This window comes from Barbus barbus (assembly GCF_936440315.1).
Source record: "Barbus barbus genome assembly, chromosome: 4".
NCBI lineage: Eukaryota > Metazoa > Chordata > Actinopteri > Cypriniformes > Cyprinidae > Barbus > Barbus barbus.
In genome coordinates, this window is record NC_136732.1 from 31,528,268 (window position 1) to 31,549,318 (window position 21,051).

The window sequence follows — 21,051 nt, forward strand, 5'->3', positions numbered from 1 at the left end:
ATTCACTTACACAGCGTGGAATAAATAAGTCCAGCACATTCTTCAAAATTATTATAATAATTTTGTATTCCACAGAAGTAATAAAGTCATACAGGGACAACATGAGTGTAAGTAAATGACAACAGATTGTTCATTATGAGTCAGCTATTCTTTTATCATGTCGTTTGAATGGCCAGCAATTAAAGAGAGGGAGGAAACACTCATAGGTTTATGTGATGAATATTGTTCAGCCCATTAAGGGAGCAATTATATTCTCTTTTGTTTGTCAAACTGGACCCCATTCATCAAGTAAGGGTTTTTTGTGTGGGCGGCAGTTGTTCTTATGCTGAAGTCCCATGTGGATCCAAGATCCAGCATTCAGCCAACATGAGAAGACGACAACAGATTCCCTGGCTGCCAATCAGAGTTTAATCACGGAGGCTGAAGCTGTAATTAGCTCTCCAGAAAACCAAACTCCTCCGTAACTTCTGAGGAGGATGGATTTGCTTTAAGCGTGAGGCGTTGATTATTTATAGTTCAATGGTGGTAGAGCAGAGGGTGGACTGAGTAGCATGGGATTTCTGCGTGACTGAAACATTAAGACGAGGAGGGGGAAGCAAGATAAACAGAGGAATAAAGGAAACAGGGCTCTAATGTGCGTCATGAGGTGCTGCTGCATAGTCGTTTTCATCACGATTTATAGTGACCCGCTCTTTAATTAAAAGCAGCCACACTGTCTGATGAACTGCCTCTCGGCCACAGTTTTGCCACAGCGTCACCCATACTGCCAGCACAATGACCTGCTTGCTTTCAGACGTCATTTGAGTCTATTTACTGACACTCGAACATGGCCGATCCATTGGGGTTATGCTTCATCTGACATCAACCAGCTCGCTGTCTAAAGCTTATTCAGACAGGACAAGTTTTCCCTGAGGATTTTAGGCAAATTTGTGTTTCATAGACGTATTTTGTGTTTTTAATCCAGCCCGAATCAAACATGTTTGTGTTTTTCTCATACAACCTCAGGTGAAAATTACAGAGCAAATTAATTACTGTTTTTCAGTACCTTGGAGGTCCTCTGAGAAATTGAATCCCATTTGGATAAAAAAAGCATGCGATTGTGGTATATTATTATTTTTTACATTGCTTCTCTTCATTTATGTTGACCTTAAAATACCTTAAAGTCTAAATTCCAGTAGATGTTACTCTGGTGCACCTTCATGAATTTAGACCTTTTAGCCCAGCACATGAAATCAAACACACCTCATCTTAATAACTGTATTCCAAGTTAAATATGTTACAAATCCTGTCCAAATAGCACTTAAAGGGATAGTTCACCCAAAAATGAAAATGCCATTATTTACTCACCATAATGTATATATATATATATCCTTTTTTAAGTGTAGTAATTTGTCACTACAATTCAATATTTTCCCCCTTAGTTTAAGTTACATAATGGCTACATTTTACAAATGTATTCCATTGATTTATTTAAAACATGGCCACTATTTAATTAAAACAAGGGAATGATTAACAATTTGAGGGGACATGTTCTTAATTTACATCCACAATATCTTTTTCTTTGCATGTTCAATCTTCTTTTGATTTGCATCTTTTCAATAAATCTTTGGTGCAATTCCTGTAACCCATTTAAATGATCTGTTCACGAATCAAATGATTCAGTTCTTGATTCAACTCACTGACTCAGTGAGTCTCAGCAACTGATAATCACACACTTAAATTGCAGTCTGTTCCTCAAATATCATATTGTATGACTCATCACATGTCACCTTTAATATATATATAAAGCACAAGCCCATAGACCACTTTTTATGATACCTTTATGATTTCATTTTTATCATTGTGGAACTTTGACAGCCCTAGTTTTCATTCTCTTTCATTATATTCGAACAGAGTTCAATATGCACAGCGTACAAAAAGTCATAATGGCTCTGGAACATCATGACGATGAGTAAATGATCACCATTTTCATTTCTGGGTGAACTATCTCTTTGCATAATGACTGAGAAGTTACAGGAAAAATAAAAGCATAATCTCAGCCATTTTGTCTATAAACACAATCTGCTTAATACACTGAGCGTTCACACATATTAAACGCTCCATCCTTCCATCGAATAAAAGTCCTGGTACAGTTCAATGATGACTCAACATTTTAATGAGCCCTGACTGAACAATATGAAAAGCACATTGGGGGAAGGGCTTTGGAGAGTTGTGTGTTTTTTGGTCTCCTAAATTGAAAAGGAACACAGCGGTGAAAAATGAGGGCTGGTTTTCAAGGTGACAGGAGTACAGTTTGAATGCTATAGTACAGCGCTTGTATTTTCCCTCTCTCTCTCTGGGTGAAAAAGAAGGAGAAGAAGAATGGAAGCAGGACAGCAGCTTATTTCTTGCGACTATAGTCCACGGCTTAGCAGCCAGGCCAATTCACCGCAGGTCTCCAGTAGGTCACGCAGATAGGAGGATTACTTTAAGAGGGCCGACATTCCATTACTCTGTCGGACAATAGTATCAAAATAATCAACGATACCCAGATTTATGGGCAATATCAAGAGGCCGCCCTGAGCAGAGAAGAGTAGGACAGGAATCACTTCTTGACTCCCCAGAAGTGATTCCTAACGGGAAGCTTCAGCCCCCGAGTAAATTACACAACACAAGCAATTTGCCACACGACCAACGAGGCCAGAAGCGAAGGGAGCGAGAGGGAGAGAGAAAGTGACAGACAAAGACAGAATGGAAAGGCTTTCTGCATAATTTTCGGGGAGATGGAGGGCACTTGTGCATCATTCCACCTCATCAGTAGTCAAAAACACCTCTTTTGCCCTCCCCTAATGCCCTGCACCATTCTTAAAAGATTCAACGCCTCCACTTTAAAATAAAAGCCATTTGTGCAAACAGTTATTCACGAGAAGAAAGCTGTAGTCTCGAGACGGCCGCCTTCTCATTCCTGCTCTCGCAGACGTTTTGTTTAAGTGAAAATCTCTTCTTAGGGGACTCATGCATGCAGTGAATTCTGATGGCTTTATTTTGAACACGGCTTCTCTGCATACATGCAGACAGACAGCTGTGTGGTGAAACGGCTGGTCACACCTGCATTACGCTGCCTAAATGTTTGCGCTCGTTCTTCTAGGCTTGTTTGCTGAAGCAGAGAGCTCACGGTGACACCAGTAATTACACAGTATGGAAAAGCCGCATTGGGATCACGTTTCACCTCTCTATGTTTGACATTATTACAAATAAACTGAGTACTGGAAAACAGCTAGCATACTTTTTATTGAGATCCTTATTGCTCAAATATCTTTCATTTTTCTTTACATTCTAATTTGATGCACACACGTAAAAAGAAATGCCCACTGCATCTTAAGTAAACCTGAATGAAAAAAATATATATATTTTTGAAACATGAAAGTTGAGATATTCCATTTCATACAGTACTGTTCATTGTTTTGGAGTCAAACAGATTGAGTGATTGATTGATATTAATTAAAATCATTAAAGTGATCAAAAGTGAAAGTAATAACATTTATAATTTTACAAAAGATTTCCATTCCAAATCAATTCTGTCAAAATCCTGTCAAAAATATATTACAGTTTCCACAAAAATATTAAGCAGTACAACAGTTTTTAATGTTGATAATTAGAAAAAAATCATCATATTAGAATGATTTCTGAAGCATCATATGACACTGAAGACTGGAGTAATGATGCTGAAAATACAGCTTCACACCACAGGAATAAATTACATTTAAAATATATTAAAATAGAATACAGTTATTTTAAATTGTATTACTACAGTGCTATTACTCTTTTTGCTGTATTTTTATCAAATAAATGCAATGAGCAAGGCACCGAACCCCCAACTGCTCCCCGGGCGCCGCAGCATAAATGGCTGCCCACTGCTCCAGGTGTGTGTTCACTGCTGTGTGTGTGTGTGCACGTTGGATGGGTTAAATGCAGAGCACGAATTCCGAGTATGGGTCACCATACTTGGCAGTATGTCACTTCACTCACTCATATAAAATTTACTCCTGGAAAGTAATATAATTTACTTTGAAATATTTTTGAAGCTTTAATCAAAACATTTCTGCAAAACAAAAAGTATAAAGAAAATAACAGAACTATATTAGGTCAACTGACAAAAAGGTAAATTAAATTTTGAAGAATGTAACTGTATTATTCTACAAAACAGTAAAACATTTAAAGAACATATGCAGTTTTGTTTTTGTTTTTGTTTTTTATAAAAACTGTTTTCATTATTCAGAAAAACTGTTTAAAAAGCCAGAACAAATCATTGTAACATTGTGACATTACATAAGATACTGTAAAATCAAAACATAAACTAACGACATGACTTTTTTTTTTTCAATACGTAACATTAAAGGTGGCAATAATTGGGAACAGTACTAATAGATTGTCAGGTTATGTTACCATGAAAGAAAGAAGGGCACACATTTTTTCTAGTTTCAAAGTAACAAAGGAAACCAATAGTATAAATTTAAAGATGGGAATGAATGGATAGGTACAGCTAAATGACCCACAAAGCTATCTTCTCAAATGACTGCATTAATCCAATTGTTTCTGTTGTTTTCAAACCTTGGGTTGGTGTGATGTAGAGGTTAACGACTTGGGCTGAAAACAAAAGGAAAATTTCCACTGTAGCGGGACCAGCTCTATGATGTAAGGTGGGCCATAGGGCTCTCAGGGTGGGGCAGACAGGCCCTCACTTAACCTCATCTAACTGTATGGGTTAAATGTGTAATAAAATGCCATCCACGGTAAGTTCCCGTCCTCCGCTAAAGTTATCTTTCCTGTGTTGAGATGGCATGGTGAACACTGATTGGAGGAATGAGAGTTTCTACTATCAGACAGAGCACAGCACTTCACTGCTGACCATGACAACATGCAGCGATTCTTGACCGTCTCATCAGTCAAACTCTGTTGATTTGATAGTGCATTAAATTGGGCAGCAGACAAGCACATCATCAAGGGTATCCCCGCAGCAGAATGCAGTGGCTATGAAGGGCGGAGCTGTGATTGTCAGGGTAGTGAGGGGTGGAGATGGAGAAGGGCACGGCTGTAAGTATGACGGACAGCGGAGGTGAAGAGAAGCACACCAGGCTTACTAAAGAGAATTACACCTTATCTCTGCTGGATGAGTCAAAGCCAGTGCAGCTCTGCCTCAGGTTCCCAAACTTCTTTCTTTTCTAGCACTTTTCCTTGCATTTCCTCTCTTTGTATTTAGCTCCCTTTCTTTCTTTCTTTCTTTCTTTCTTTCTTTCTTTCTTTCTTTCTTTCTTTCTTTCTTTCTTTCTTTCTTTCTTTATTTGTTATTCTTTTTTTAGTTTGTTTGCTCACTCGCCCGTTAAAGAATGCCGCTCATACATTCTTTCTTTCTCAATTTTTGCATCCTGCTTTCTTTGTTTTCAGTTTGAGCATTCCTTTTGTAATCTTAATTCTTTATTTATTTATCTTTTTCTTTTAAATTTACTCTGCCCCTCTGTCTCTCTTAATTTATCTTTATTGTCCTTAAAAGGCAATTCGTCATGTAGACAGCAGTATACATGCAATGTCCCCCTTTTTCTTTCTTTCTTTCCTTCTCATTTGTTTACTTTTTACATTTTACAATAATAATTCTATTTCAGTTTTTATATCAAAATGTCATGTTTAATTCAGTGTTTCTTGAAATTTACTTAGCATTTTCTCAGTGAAAAAAATTCTACACTTACTTTTCAATGTATATTAACAAAAAATAAACAAATAACAGTGTGTCATTAAAATAAAATACAATTAAATTAGAAATCAACTACAGTACAAGCAAATATTATTTTTTGGCGATGTTGCAAGGTGTATTACAGGTTTTTTTCAACTGCTTACACACATTTTCAAAACTTTGCCTCTTTTTTTCAAAACTTTACACACAAATCCAAGAATTGCACACGCAAAATGCCTCACATCTCTTGCAAAATGAAGCACTGTATTCAAAATATCACTAACACATCTCAAAAGCAAACATTTGCAAACACCTGTGCCATAATATTAATCCCTGTTAGATTTTTATGTGTTACATAGAGAATTGTGTGTTGTGTTTTGCAAAAAGTGTATTATGAAATTGAAAACTGAGTCAAAGCCTGAGAATTAGTGTATGGTTTTTTTGGAGTGTGGTTCTGGTGTTTGAGTGTCAGGTTTCAGAAATTGTATGACAAGTAAATATTTTGTGTGTAAGCACAATTATTTATTTGCTGTTGGACGGTCAGTCCCCAACAATTGGCCATGTGGCACAACCACTTTCCACTGGGAGAAGGCAAAAATGGCAGAGAGATCCATTTCACACTGACATAGTTATAACAACTGCCATCAACAGAATCAGTTGCAAGGAAGTCCTGAGGGTATCCCACCACCTCTAAAATAGTGAGCAATAAATTATTTATTTGTTTGGTTATATGTGTGTGTATATGCCAGGAAAAGACAGAAAGAAAGAAATGCTGTGTGTTGACTGCTACTTGACCAGCATTTACGGCCCTCAGAGTCTCAAATCTTTCCTCCATCTAGCGGTCAATCCTCTGTCATGGAGGGATCACTCAGATAAACATCTCTCTCAGCTAAGGTGCCCACAGGTTCAGCGCCATGGCCCCATGCAGCATCTCTGTCAATATATAAAATTCTGAGGGCAAACTACAGCGAGTCACAGTCCAGCAGATCTCGCGGATCAGATTTTGATTAACTCAAGGTTCAGATGATTTCCAAGTTCACTGGCTGCAATAATACCTGCACTTCGAGCTTACGGATGTTTGCTTCTGGTGCAGTAACAAACACACTTTTCAAGCATTGACACAGGGGGCAGCCAAATAAAGCAAATAACTAGATATTAGATATCAGAGCATTGTGAACCAAGCGTGCATGGTGGACTAAAGTGTTACATTCATGAATATGTAAGTACAAAGCCCAGATTATAATGTTAATTATTTACTAACCTAATTATTTTAATAATTATTTACTAACTTGCCTATGTATGATTCAGCAGTGCTTTTACACTGTTATGTGGGCAGTATGTGTCACACAAACACACACACACACCCACACACACCACTGCCACTGTAAGACTGGAGCAACTGGCCATGTGGCCCCTGACTGTACCAGTCACTTCCAGACATTGAAGAGGCCCATCAGCAGTCAAGATGCTCAGACTTCATCTGTTTTAATTAGCCAGTCATGTTCTCCTCCTGGCTCTCCATGAGAGCACTTCTCTCCCGCTTGGCGTCAAAACAGAAACACAGCATAGCTCAACCACCCCTCAAACAATCAGCCCATAGAGCTGCGCCGGTCTCATCAAGCCTCGGATTCTGGAGTCTTCTTCATCGCTCCTTCATCTCTAATTGGCATTCAGACCAGTCCTCAACACAGCAGGTGGAGCAGGGTCTTGCCAGCGCTGCCTGTTTGACTTGAATGCAGAATGATTGGTGGTTTTGTAAGGCATAGACTTTTTTTTGTCCATTCCATGTTACACTGCCCTAAGTAGACCAGAGCATTTGCGTCAAAGGCTGCTTACCCCCATAAAAGAAAAGAAAATAAATAATAATAATATGAATATATATGCAAATACAAAAAGTATTAAAGAAAACAAGTGCTAAAATGTACTCCTTCTCTCTATATATGTTATAAATTATTTATAAATTATGTAGTATTACACATTTATTATAGGTTTTACTAAAAATATATTTTATATAAAAAACTGTATTTTTGAAAAAAAAAATACTATATATATATTAAACTTATTAATTATATACAGTACCTGTCAACATTTTGGAATATTTACTTTTTTGTTGAAATTTTGAAAGACTTCTCTTATTCTCATCATGACTACATTATTGGATTAAATACACTAAAAACAATAATATTGTGAAATATTATTACAAGTTAAAATAACTTTTCTAATTGAATATATTGTATTTATTTAGTTTATTCTTGTTATGGTAGTGAAGCTCAATTTTCAGCAGCTATTACTCCAATCCTCAGTGTCTTCATTATTTTTCAGAATCATTCTAATATGTTCTTTCAACAACATTAAAATTTTAATAGTCTTAATATTTCTTTGCAACTTTTATTTGTATCCCCAATCATGCAAAAAAAGCACTGTGCCAGTACCTAAGTACAGTGATGTTATCTGACAATATTTTACCATGGTACTCAAATATCTAACATCACATAGAATGATATATCATGGTACTGCAAGCTACTATCTGTTGATATATTTTTTATATCACTGAGGTGCATACAGACATTTCAGACAATGTGGACTGCCATGCTGAGAATGAATGGATTCACTGCACAGCAAAAAGCAGTATAAAAAAAACCTATAAAATTTCTCAGATTGAAAAGTTAATGTTTGATGTGAGCAGATCAATGGTGATATTTACTTGTTAAATATGACCTGAAATTATAGCTCCTGTATCTACTCTAAAATGTCAGTCACAGTGGAGGCACTTCTTTGTATGATAAGAAATGCTTTGAAAACTGTTTTTTAAAAGAAGGAAAATGGTAATGGTTATGACACTAGTGTCCAATCCGCTTAAAACACAATAACCCCAGTGTATGCCATACCTACAGCAAACATATTAGGGCTGTGCTTTTCTTTTAAAACTGTGGCTGGATGAAGAATGAAGCAATTACTCCAGCAATCTACTCAGACAGAACACACACAGTTGTCAAAATAAAGAGTCACTCTGTATTACGCATGTTTTGAGTTTGAGCTCCATCATATTGATTCTTTATCATCTATTTTCTATCTTAAAAACAATTTTATACACTATCATTTTCATTTCTATAACGTGTGAATATATCCCCCATAGCATTCTAAAACAAAACCAATCAGTTTTATTTTGATTTCTCGAGTCTAGCATCGGCAGCGTGGCTGCCGCTAATCTCCCTTAGATTGCTAATACTCTATTCACATTACCATTGTGTCACTGTTACTTGCTTAAATGGCGGATTTGTGTCTACCTTTGAGTGCAGGTGAGGACACATTCAAGCTGCATTCGGTGCAGCTGGAGCTGGAGGCCGTGGAGAAGCAGATCTGTGACCTGGTGGAGAAGCAGATCTGTGACCTGGTGGAGAAGCAGGCCCAGCTGAGAGAGCGGAGAGCCGCGCAGAAAACATCCCGGGCTGACGCTCACAAGTCCAGGGGAAGTATACAGCATGCTGCTAACACTCCCACCACCTCTACTCCATGTATTTCTCTGCACAGACCCTGTGCACGCAGGACGCGATCGTCCCAGATGTCCTTCACTCCGGCACCAGGACGCCACGGACCCTGGGTGCACCAGCAGCGGAAGACACGAGCCAGGCCCCGGGCGACGACCTCTCCTCCTCCACCACCTCCGGTCTTCGAGATCTCCACCCAGAACCGCTTCGCTCCCCTCCGCGAGACGGAACGCGACGCTGTGATCGTCGGAGACTCCATCATCCGGCACATCCGTGCTATGTTAGCTGAAGGTAAAGTGCACAGTCACTGTTTCCCCGGTGCTCATGTTCTCGATGTTTCTGCGCAGATACCCGCGATCCTGAAGGGCGACGAGAGCATCGGTGCTGTCGTGCTGCACATTGCCCGCGACTATGATCATCGTGTCAGGACCGCTTCCCACGTATCGACAAGGACACGAAAGGTTCAGTAGACTGTTTGCTTTAAACAAATGGTTATTGTAATGGTGTAAAGAACAGAAACTGCTCTTTGTTAATAATTGGAATCTTTTCTGGGAGCGTCCTAGGCTTTTTCGTGCTGATGGCCTGCACCCCAGCAGAGTTGGAACGGAACTCCTGTCGGACAACATCTCCAGGACGCTACGCTCCATCTGACTAGTAAGCCAATTCTCAAATAACTACTATGATGACTTTTGTTCTACCCACTTAAATGATAGAAGTACTTGCGTTGTCCAATTTATACAGACTGTGTCTGTTCCCCGAATAGCGAGGTCAAAATATAAATTTAATGCAGGATCTAGAAAAAATCTGATCGTGATTAAACCAGAAAAACGCAAAATGGATGAAAAAAAAACTAATTTTAAAGCTTGGGCTCCTAAACATTAGATCACTTGCACCCAAAGCAGTTATTGTAAATGAAATGATCACAGATAATAATTTTGATGTACTCTGCCTGACTGAAACCTGGCTTAAACCAAATTAATATTTTGGTCTAAATGAGTCTACTCCACCAAGCTACTGTTATAAACATGAGCCCCGTCAGACTGGTCGTGGCAGCGGTGTTGCAACAATATATAGTGATATTCTCAATGTTACTCAGAAAACAGGATACAGGAGGTTTAACGCATTCAAAATACTTCTGAAGTGAAGTGACATAGTGCCAAGTATGGTGACCCATACTCGGAATTCGTGCTCTGCATTTAACCCATCCAACGTGCACAAACACAGCAGTGAACACACACACACCATGAACACACACCCGGAGCAGTGGGCAGCCATTTATGCTGCAGCGCCCGGGGAGCAGTTGGGGGTTCGGTGCCTTGCTCAAGGGCACCTCAGTCGTGGTATTGAGGCTGGAGAGAGCGCTGGACATTCAATCCACCCACCTACAATCCCTGCCGGCCCGAGACTCGAACCCGCAACCTTTGGATTACGAGTCCGACTCTCTAACCATTAGGCCACGACTTCCCCGTGGAAGCTTAATGCTTAATGTTACACTGTTAGATATGAAAAAGAAATCTCTCCTATCTCTTGCTCTGGCTACTGTGTATAGACCGTGTAGTGCCTAGTAGACCAGGACACACACACAAAATAATTTCAAGACAGCACATTCCTTAACAGGAGTTAAGACTTCCACTCCCAGCATCTGCATTTGACTGGCTGGCTGATTTCCTGCCCTAAATCTCCTTATCTCAGGAGACCTCTAAAACCAGGATAAATTTGAGGGAGCATCTGGACGTATTCCAGAACAGGACTTTACTGTGGCTTTCTTGTCACATAAACATAATTCAACCAGAAACAGGACAACGATCTCTGCATCTGGACACGACCTCCTGACTGCTTAACATGTAATTCAATGATTGTATCAACCAGGAGAGACGTTTTTATGATGAGACTGGGCGTTTAAGTCTCACAGATACATGCCCAACGGGACACTCATGACCCCCGGACAGCTCCCACTTTTGTCCTCCCTGCATTTTTTTTTCTTGTGCAAAGAACACCCAAACTTTTATTGACTCTCTGCCAACAAATATTCCTTTATTCCTATTTCTATTAAAACAATATACTCAACAGACAACACAAACTAACGTTGTATCTTATGTCTTTCATATACTTGGTGTGATTATTTAGAAGGTAGCATGTTAATCGATGCATTAACCCATGTAGTATATAGAATTAAGGTATGTACTTTGTGTATGCTAAATACCTGTTGTTTGATTTTGAATGAAAGCTAGTTGCGTCAGCAATAATTCAATGTGGATGAAAGTTGACTTTTGTCAGCATAATGTATGATTAAAACACTTATAGGGATCTGCTAGGACATATTCTTCATTTACGCATGGAAAACTGAGCCGTGCAGGGCGGGGCTCCGCCCTACAGAAACACTTGTGATTGGATCAAACAGCAAAAGAGGCGGACTGAAATCAGCCCGTTAAAGACAGACGCCCAGCTTTGCTTAGTGCTTGCTGCTTGCTCGCGCGCTTTTTGAAACTTCGGCTACTCATCTGAGCGCTCCCAGCCATTAACATCTGGCCGAGCATTAAACAACTATCAATACTTAGTCAAACTTCTGCAGAAACCCTTGAAAGCCTGAAGCTACGCGAAAGGAACTCAAGAAAGAACTTTGAGCGTCATCACGTCACAAAGAAGCCAACCAACCACCGAAGGGAAACCGCGTGGTAACACGCAGCTGTCAAACTCAACTAAAAGCAAGTAATCAAACAATTCTTCATAATTCTGCTGGAAACTGGTTGCATTAATCTTTAAGAGTAAAGATAGTAAAGTTCTTGCTAAGCAAGTGAGTAAAGTCTCACTTGCTTGAGACTCCCTCAGGTTGAAGATAGAGCATTCTTGGAAACGAGCATTAGAACCTTAAACTCTCTTCAAATCAAAACAATTAATTGCCTGCAGCGTGTGTGTGTGTTTGTGTGTGTACGTATTCTGTTTTGTGTTATTTTAGCTTAGTAGTGTTGTAGAGTAGCAAATACATTTTGATTTATTAAGAAATCTTTGTCTGGTGCTATGTGATTTTCAAGTCTTAAACTATTTGCCAAAGATCACGTTACCTATGCTAAAATTTACCTATGCTAAAATTACCTATGCTAAAAAATTACCTAATCAATTCTGTATTACTGTGGCCACTGGAATAATCTGAATTCTTAAAACATACTGGTTTTAATGCTTGCTGGACAAGTTGTTAATGAGGTATCGTTAATAAGGTATAAGTTGGACGTTTTGATTAATATCCATTAATCATACGAATATGAAATCGATACGACTCGATTTCCAGAAACTAAAATTAAATTAATAGTTCTAAAATTACTACAACCGCCAGGGCCATATACAGATTTACAGATCTGATACAGATCTATTGGTTAATGTTGATAAAGTGCTAATTGTCAGAGATTTTAACATTCACATTGATAAATACAAAAATTGGGCTTTATTAATTATAAAATAAAATAAACCAACAAAACTACTCCGTAGGGGAAAACAGGCTGGCTAGGCAGGACAAGACAGGACAGGACAGGACAGGACAGGACAGGACAGGACAGGACAGGACAGGACAGGACTTCGTTAGGGTAAGGTCGACGACGAACCAGCACAGGACTGCAAACACAAGGAGATTATAAAGGGAGCAAATGAGGAGGGTAACGAGTAAACACAGGTGGGGCAAATTAACCAATAATTAGGAAACAAGGTGGGTGGGGTCAAGACAATTGACATGAGCACATGGCACATAGAACCAAACAAGACAAGCCATGTGCTCACACAAAACAAAAACACAAGCACATGGCCAGCAAAACAAATCACTAGCCATGTGCAAGACAGGACACGAGCACGCAGCTAACGAGGAGACTCATAAGCTGCATGTTCACAAAACATGACAAACATGAAAGCACAGATCAAAACAAAACAAGAAAAAGCATGCGGCCGAAACCGAACCGCGTGCCGAACAAAACACACACACAGACAGAGGACAGAGGAGCGCACGACCCGAGCAAACTCGAAATTGCACGCTCCCCAGCAAGAACAAACCTGGAGCGTGAGTGTCCGAACCCCGACACGAAACCAGAACAGAGTCTGAACAAGACAGGAGTGCCGGGATCCGAACACCACGCCCCAACATGGAACAGAGCACGCAGACAAGAAAACAGAAAACAAGACAAGAAGGGAGTGTCAGGGCTCCGTCACACAACCATGAATAAACTAGACCGAAGTGACAGAACCCTGACAATTACTTGATCTTAGTGCTGCGTTCGATACTATAGACCATGACATACTCATAGATCGATTACAAAACTATACTGGTATTCAAGGGCAGGCTTTAAAATGGTTTATATCCTACCTGTCCGATCGCTACTACTTTGTTCATTTAAATGGGGAGTCATCTCAATTATCACCAGTAAAGTATGGAGTACCACAAGGATCTGTCCTAGGTCCTCTGCTATTTTCAATATACATGTTGCCCCTTGGTAATATTATTAGAAAATACGGGATTAGTTTTCATTGTTATGCTGATGATACTCAACTATATATCTCAACAAGACCAGATGAAACTTCTAAACTATCTAAGTTAATAGATTGTGTAAAAAATATAAAAGATTGGATGACCAATCATTTCCTCCTATTAAATTCAGATAAGACAGAGATATTACTTATTGGACCAAAAAACAGTACAAAATGTCTTGGATTACAATTTGCAACTAGACGGATGTACTGTTACATCCTCTAAAGTCAAAAATCTGGGTGTTATATTAGACAGCAACTTGTCCTTTGAAAATCATATTTCCCATTTTACAAAAACAGCATTCTTCCATCTTAGAAACAATGCCAAGCTTCGAAACATGCTACCTGTTTCTGATGTAGAAAAGCTAGTTCATGCATTCATGACCTATAAACTGGACTATTGTAATGCACTGCTAGGGGGTTGTCCTGCATCTTCAATAAACAAGCTACAGATAGTCCAAAATGCAGCGGCTACAGTTTTTACCAGGTCAAGAAAATATTATCATATTACCCCAATTTTGCAGTCTCTGCACTGGCTACCTATTAAGTTCCGTATCATTTACAAAATATTATTACTTGCCTATGAGGCCCTAAATGGTTTAGCTCCTGCGTACCTAACTTGTCTTCTACCACGCTACGATCCAACCCGCTCCCTAAAGTCGCAAAACTCTGGACTTTTGGTAGTACCTAGGATGGCAAAGTCCACTAAAGGAGGTAGAGCTTTTTCACATTTGGCTCCCAAACTCTGGAATAGCCTTCCTGATAACGTTCGGGGTTCAGACACACTCTATCTGTTTAAATCTAGATTAAAGACACATCTCTTTAGCCAAGCATTCGCATAATGCATTTTATAATCTTGTACTGCAGTTATATCTGATCAAATGTGCATTATTATTATTCAAGCTTGGGTTGAACAAATAATTTTTGCTTAGATGGAACAGCAGCTACGCTAATTATGTCTCTATTTGTTTCTCTGTTTCTGCCACGGGATTAACATCCCATGGTTTTACAGAATCTTAAGTCTGGATCCAACCCTTAAATGATCTAAATAAATAATTACTTTACTTACTTATCTGAGATGACCGAACACCTGAGAAAAGATGATGCCAACCCCTCAGAGGATGCCAACGCTCAGACAACATTCAGAATTACCCAATTTTGCCATAAGTTAAATATATTAAGGTTCTGCAATATATAAATATGTTGTGGAAACTTAATTTCCTGTAGAGCTGCTTTGCAACGATTTGTATCGTAAAAAGCGCTATACAAATAAACTTGAACTTGAACTATGTCCTAATAATGAGCAAAGCAGCGAATCAACACATTGCGTACACTTCATTTGTGTATCTATTTTGGTGTTTTAATGAATGCACATAAAAAAGCTTGAGAAATAAGAAGCTCAGAGGCGAAACACATTCCCAACTATGTCATGATAACAACAAAACCGTTCCAGTCACAATAAGATCAGCTGAAACAAACAGAGAACAAACAGATGCTTGTGTTTGGCAGAGCTGCCCAGACATAACTTGCAGACTAATCACAATCACATACTTGGTAAATAAAAACAATGGCAAAAATTGTGTAAACTGCTTTCATGGCAGCCTGCAAGGTTGTGATATCATTAATAAACATTGTTTCACACATAGACATTGGCTTTTACAGCCAAAACATGTTCAATTTCTCAATTGCTGCTACAACTGCCTGAAACTGCAGCTCTAGAAGTATAAACGATTTTTGCAGAGACAAAACAAATGGATATCATTAATTTTCCATTGATTTCTGGTGACTTAAGTGACAGAAACTGTTGGCGATGCGGCAAAGTCATTTCAACTTCAGGCAAACGATCTTCAATTTATTAAATTAAAAACAAATTCTTCAATCATCAGTTCTTTTTTTTTTTACTTTATATACACAGTTTTGTTTCCATTCTGCATTTTTATGCATCATTACAAACTTTTTAACAACCCTGATCTGTTTCATCCTACAACAAATCACTTATGACTAATAAAAAAATCAGTACTATGTAAAAACCTGATAAAATATGTTTACTTGAGATTTTGCCTGTATTGACATCTAAACTTAAACTTACATGCACACACACACACCATGGTGGGTTGAAAATGTTTGTGTGCATTTGAAAATTCTACTTATCATATGGTCATTTGCATAAATTGAATTCACTTTGTCGCATCTCTGACAGTCATTGTCGCTTATGTCACCAGAAATCATCAACTCTAATTGTTTCAGACATACGCATTTACAAAGAGAGTGTGTGCATGTTTTGTGCGCAGAGTAAAATTTTGATATCGTGCAAAAATTAATGTCCACACACACACTAAAGTTCCAGAAGTGACAACCGCATTTGTATTTTATGTCCTTTACCCAATAAAGGAAGACTGTTTAGGGCATTTACAGGCCTAAGCATTATCGATGCAAGATCGATGTCATTCTGTCTAGCATCTGTACTCTGCCATTAGTGAAGTCTTTGCAAAAGCGCAATATGCTTTATGACGTGCTGCACACTAATAGCCACGTGGATATGTCGTCAGGGCAAAGTGTGAGATATTGCTTCAGTTCAACGGGGCTGTAAATCTGCCCCATGCTTTTGTCTTTGCTCTTCACACTTATGAATAGGCTTTGTCAGATTAATATCAACATAGTGTGATGTCAAACTGCATTACACTGGAGTTATGTTGCTTAGAGCTACGTCTTTGACATGTAACGCTGCCTCTTCCTAAAGTGTTTAAAAAGCTCCCCACGGTCCTGTACCCGCACAGACCTGTGGTATCAGGGTCATGTCTTCAAATTATTCCTCTTTATGATTTTTTATTTTCTTTCTGCTGTCCGCCACCATGAACCTACTGCAATCCTTTGAGATGAAACCCAATGCAGAAGCTTCACTGATGAGGCAGTAGTGGGTTTTGTGTGGTTATTTCCTACTAAGTTGTGATTCTTTTCCTGACACTTGTAGTCCAGTGTTTTCTGTCATCTGTTTCCAAAACTCTATCCAAAGGCGAAAAATAATATGTGACAGCACACAGCCAGAGTGACAACCAGTTCAACATTTTATCCGCTTTAATCAACATCAACATGAGGCAACTTGACATGGAATTATTTAATATAATTACTTTCATGTGGATTTAATTTGGCACCATAGCAGCTTGATCTTTGCAGCTGTCAGCTCCCTGATAAAACGAGGGAGGAGCATGTTACGTTTGTACATGGCCACTGGCAAGTGCAGAGTGCAAAGAGTCAAAGGCTATTTTTAGATTGACTGAGGCCCAACAACTGAGCTGTCTGCCATTTGTTATCCTGTCACGAAAAGAGTCAAAGCCCATACATGCAGAAATCTGGAGTGGCCAAGGGACCTGACACAGCCTGGTATCTCTTATGCTTACAAAAATGTACAAAAATAGTATTACTGTGATTTTTAATTTTTTTTTGCCATGGTGGCTACATGTAAATACCATGATACGGTACCAATAAAAAGTTTGGGATCAGTAAGATTTTTAAAACTTGTGCTCACCAAGGCGGCACTTGTTTGATCAAAATACATTAAAAACTGTAATATTGCTAAATATTATTACAATTTAAAATAACTTTTTTATTATAATTTTTATTTTATATTTTAGAATGTAATTTATTCCTGTGATAGCAAAACTGAGTTTTCATTACTTCAGTCTTCAGTGTCACATTGTTGTTGTTGTTTTTATTCAGGTGTATTTGACAGGGAAAATGCACATCAATAATACATAAATGTACAATGTGCCAGAATTAGCCAGATTGCATCTGCAGTCCCTGGACTGATGGTAAAATTGTCACCCTAAAAATATAAAGCAATTAATCAAAACAAATACATGCTTCAAAATACATATAAAAATTACACAAATCCTAAAACATTAACATCCATTTAAAAAATATACTATACCTAGTACCAAGCTCATAATCCAACAGTCAAACAAAATAACCTATTTGTTTTGGTGCTCAAAAACATTTCTTATTATTAGCAAAATGTTGAAAACAGTTCTGCTGTTTAATATTTTTTGTAGAAACAGAAATATTTTTGTAACTTTATAAATAGCCATACTGTCACTTTAGATCAATTTAATGCATCCTTTCTGAATAAAAGTATTAATTTCTTTCAAGAAAAAAAAACTTACCCAAAAACATTTTTCAACAATAAAAATTTTAATACAGCCATCCTTCAGTACCATGGTATATACTGTATCATAGTACACAACAGTAACAGTACAATGTGCATTGCACTACACATCATGATTCAATGAGACGCAGCACAATATCATAATTGCATCGAGATTGAAACTGCGAGTGAGAGAGAAACTGAGTGTGTGAGGGAGAGGGAGTTAATCTGCGGTATCAGTTTCAATCTTTCTTGTGCGGTTCATTTCACTTTTGTCCAGTGCTGCATATTGTTGAATCACTTCTGACTGCGCTGAGAAACACTGGTTTCAGAGTTTACGCTTATTTGGACGAGCTACTTCTTCATGAACTGAACTCCAGAAAATTATGTAAACCCCCAGTATGTGGATTCCCCTCCAAATAACGCAAGCTGTTTTAATACTATTGATGATCGTCACGCTCTCCCAACAAGAGATCAAAAGGCCTGATCCGAGCAAATCTGTTGTTTGCCGCATGGACGTGTATTCATAAAAGAATCCGTCTCTCAGTACGAGCCTTATTCTGTCAATTAGACTCCCACCGATATTGATTGATTTGCAGAGCAAACTCCACAAATCAATTTCTCCCATTGTTTTGCCGTTCCAATTATTCCTCCCGCTCTGGTTTCATTGAACCACATTGTCTACTAAAACAGAAAAAAAGAGGGACACGCTCATCCAAGATACCTGCACTAATGCACACATGTGTGTTCCCGTTCATGTTTGGTCTCAGACTGGATTGAGGTCTAGAAGGAAAAAAACATGCCCTAATTACACCTCCGAATTCGCAGACTCTGGCAGCACACGTCTGAGGTAATTACCGCACTGACACACTTTTACACCGTTCCAGGGTGTAATTAAGATGGCGGATTCATGGGTACTAATATTGTGTGAACAGTTGTTAATGATGCTTTGCTTGGAGGAGTTATAATGAAATTATAATGGGACAGTTAAGAAGGTCAGTTGTTTTCGGCGGCGACACGGAGCATCCTTACCTTTTCCCACTCTCTGTCCTTGTTCAGCACGATCACAACCAGTTTGGGATACACCTGGTAACCGTCCTCGGTGAAGGACAAATCTCTGCCATCCCAAGTCACGTTCTTCATGTACCTAGAGGATGCAGAAACCTCATCAGGTTCAGAAATAGAGCAGTCAGGTGACACAAATCTTATCTGCTGCAGTAGGCACAAAAACAACTTTTCATCCTAATGATGTCCATTCTATACCGAAAAGATCAAAATAACATATGAAGGTCATTTTCAACATGCAAGCAGACAAAAAGAGGAATTAATGAGCCATCTGAAGACTAATGACTGACCTAAATCAGACGTCACATTAAGCGAAGATGAAAAATCTGCCTGAGTTATTATTAGTATCCAATGAAATCTACATGAATCACTACTATTCTTTCTTTTGTCTCCATCTTCAAAGAAATAGAAAGAGAGAGCATGTAGATGTAAAACAGAAGAGACCAATCTAAGGAAACATTATGGGTTCAACACAACGTTTTTTATATTATTTTTGTGGCATTATGTAGATTACCACAGAAATTATTTTGTTTGTTGAAATTGTTAAATTATTGTTTTTTTTTTTTGTTTCATATTAAAAAGCTCATATTTCGGGGGAATTTCAACAAGTTGATCCCAGGGGTCCACAATGTGGTGCTAGTGGGGCCACAGAAAAACTGAGAGAATTTTTGGTTTTTTGGTTGTGAAAAGGTTGTGAAAGTTAACATGTTAACTTTTCTGTTTTGTTACATTTTCCATACATCATAATGTACTATTTCATTTATTATTCTAAAGATGGAAATTATGATGTTGATGATGATTATTATTGATAAAAAAAATTATCAGTAAGAATTAAAAAAATCTTTTAAAAAAATTAAGTGTATTTTTATTCATATTTATTTTTACTATAATTATTTTATAGATTTATTTTCTAGTTTGAAGTCCTTGGCAAAAATAAAATTATTACTGAAATTTTTATCAGTAAGAAAAATATATATATTTTATTTTATTTTATTTATTTATTTTTTTTTGGGGGGGGGGGGGGGCATTTTTAAGTGTATTTTTATTTATATTTATTTTTATCATCTTTATTTTCTACCTTGAAGTCCTTGGCAAAAATAATTTTTTTTAAAACCCTGGTCTAAATGTTTTTTTCCCCCTCACGACATAAAGGGTGTTGTTAAAACCAGATGTGCATATTTATGGAAAGTATGACCCAAGCGAATAGAGTCTGGATCCTTCTCTTTTCACAATTCCACCGTGTTCCTGTCATATCAGTTTAAAAGCGATAAAGCAAGGAACATGTTGTGTTGCCTTCCCACTTTTCACACCATGTCGTCAGGGATCCTCAGAGACCCGAGTGGCAAAACACCGGCTGACACAGACACATCAGACTGCCACTCTTCCTCAGTAATTACGACCCAGCCATTTTAACGAACCCTGCAGCAGGGGTACGGCCTGGCGATAAGTTCCTTGCCGCAGTACTGCCAGGTGATCAGAATTAGAAGTGTGGCACGATGATCGATTTATGAAACAGGTCTTAGTGGGCGTCTAGTGACTGAATGGCAGTGCAGCTTGTTGAATTGATTGGGGTCCCATTTAGGGGGCGAAGCGAAGGCCCACTCACCCTAGATATATTGCTGAATCCAATTACATCAGGCTGCGGGAGAGAGAGAGAATCGATAAGCTCTGCTCTCCTCCACTACAAGACATGTTTCCATTCACACTGGGCTCCCTTATTCATTTTAAACCTCCTTTCATATCCCCTTTGCTGCCGCAAGACTATGAACTGAGGATCACTACACTGGTCACACCTACAGAGCCCCTTTTACCAATTACTGAGGAAAGCAGACACTGGACACAGTGTGTCAATAGAGCTATAGGTTTTCAGAAGGATTGCAGGAGTGTGAGAGTTGTGCTCATTAGCTTAGTATGTTCTGTCACTGCTAGACTTATGGCGTTTGGACTGGAAAAAACCACAGTGACAAACAGAGCAAAAATATGTGATTGAGGGGGGGGGGAGAACTAAATGAATGGAAAAGGTCTGCATATGGAAAATGTGTCTACATTGATCTTCAACTTGTTTTGAACCAAGTGGACATTTAGTGCAACTTCCAAAATATATATACCTTTGATAATAAATAAGTATGCACCAATATAAAAAT

At 38.4% G+C, this 21,051-nt stretch overlaps 1 protein-coding gene across 1 annotated transcript in view; it reads right to left on the reverse strand.

The window, feature by feature from the left end:
- LOC306868661 (glutamate receptor ionotropic, NMDA 2A-like) overlaps window positions 1-21,051 on the reverse strand; it is a gene marked incomplete at both ends in the record, with an annotated part of 138,297 nt that overhangs the window by 33,178 nt on the left and 84,068 nt on the right. The window contains one exon of the mRNA XM_079414944.1: window positions 18,875-18,989. Within this exon, the coding sequence (XP_079271070.1) occupies window positions 18,875-18,989 (115 nt within the window). The remainder of the gene's footprint in view (window positions 1-18,874; window positions 18,990-21,051) is intronic.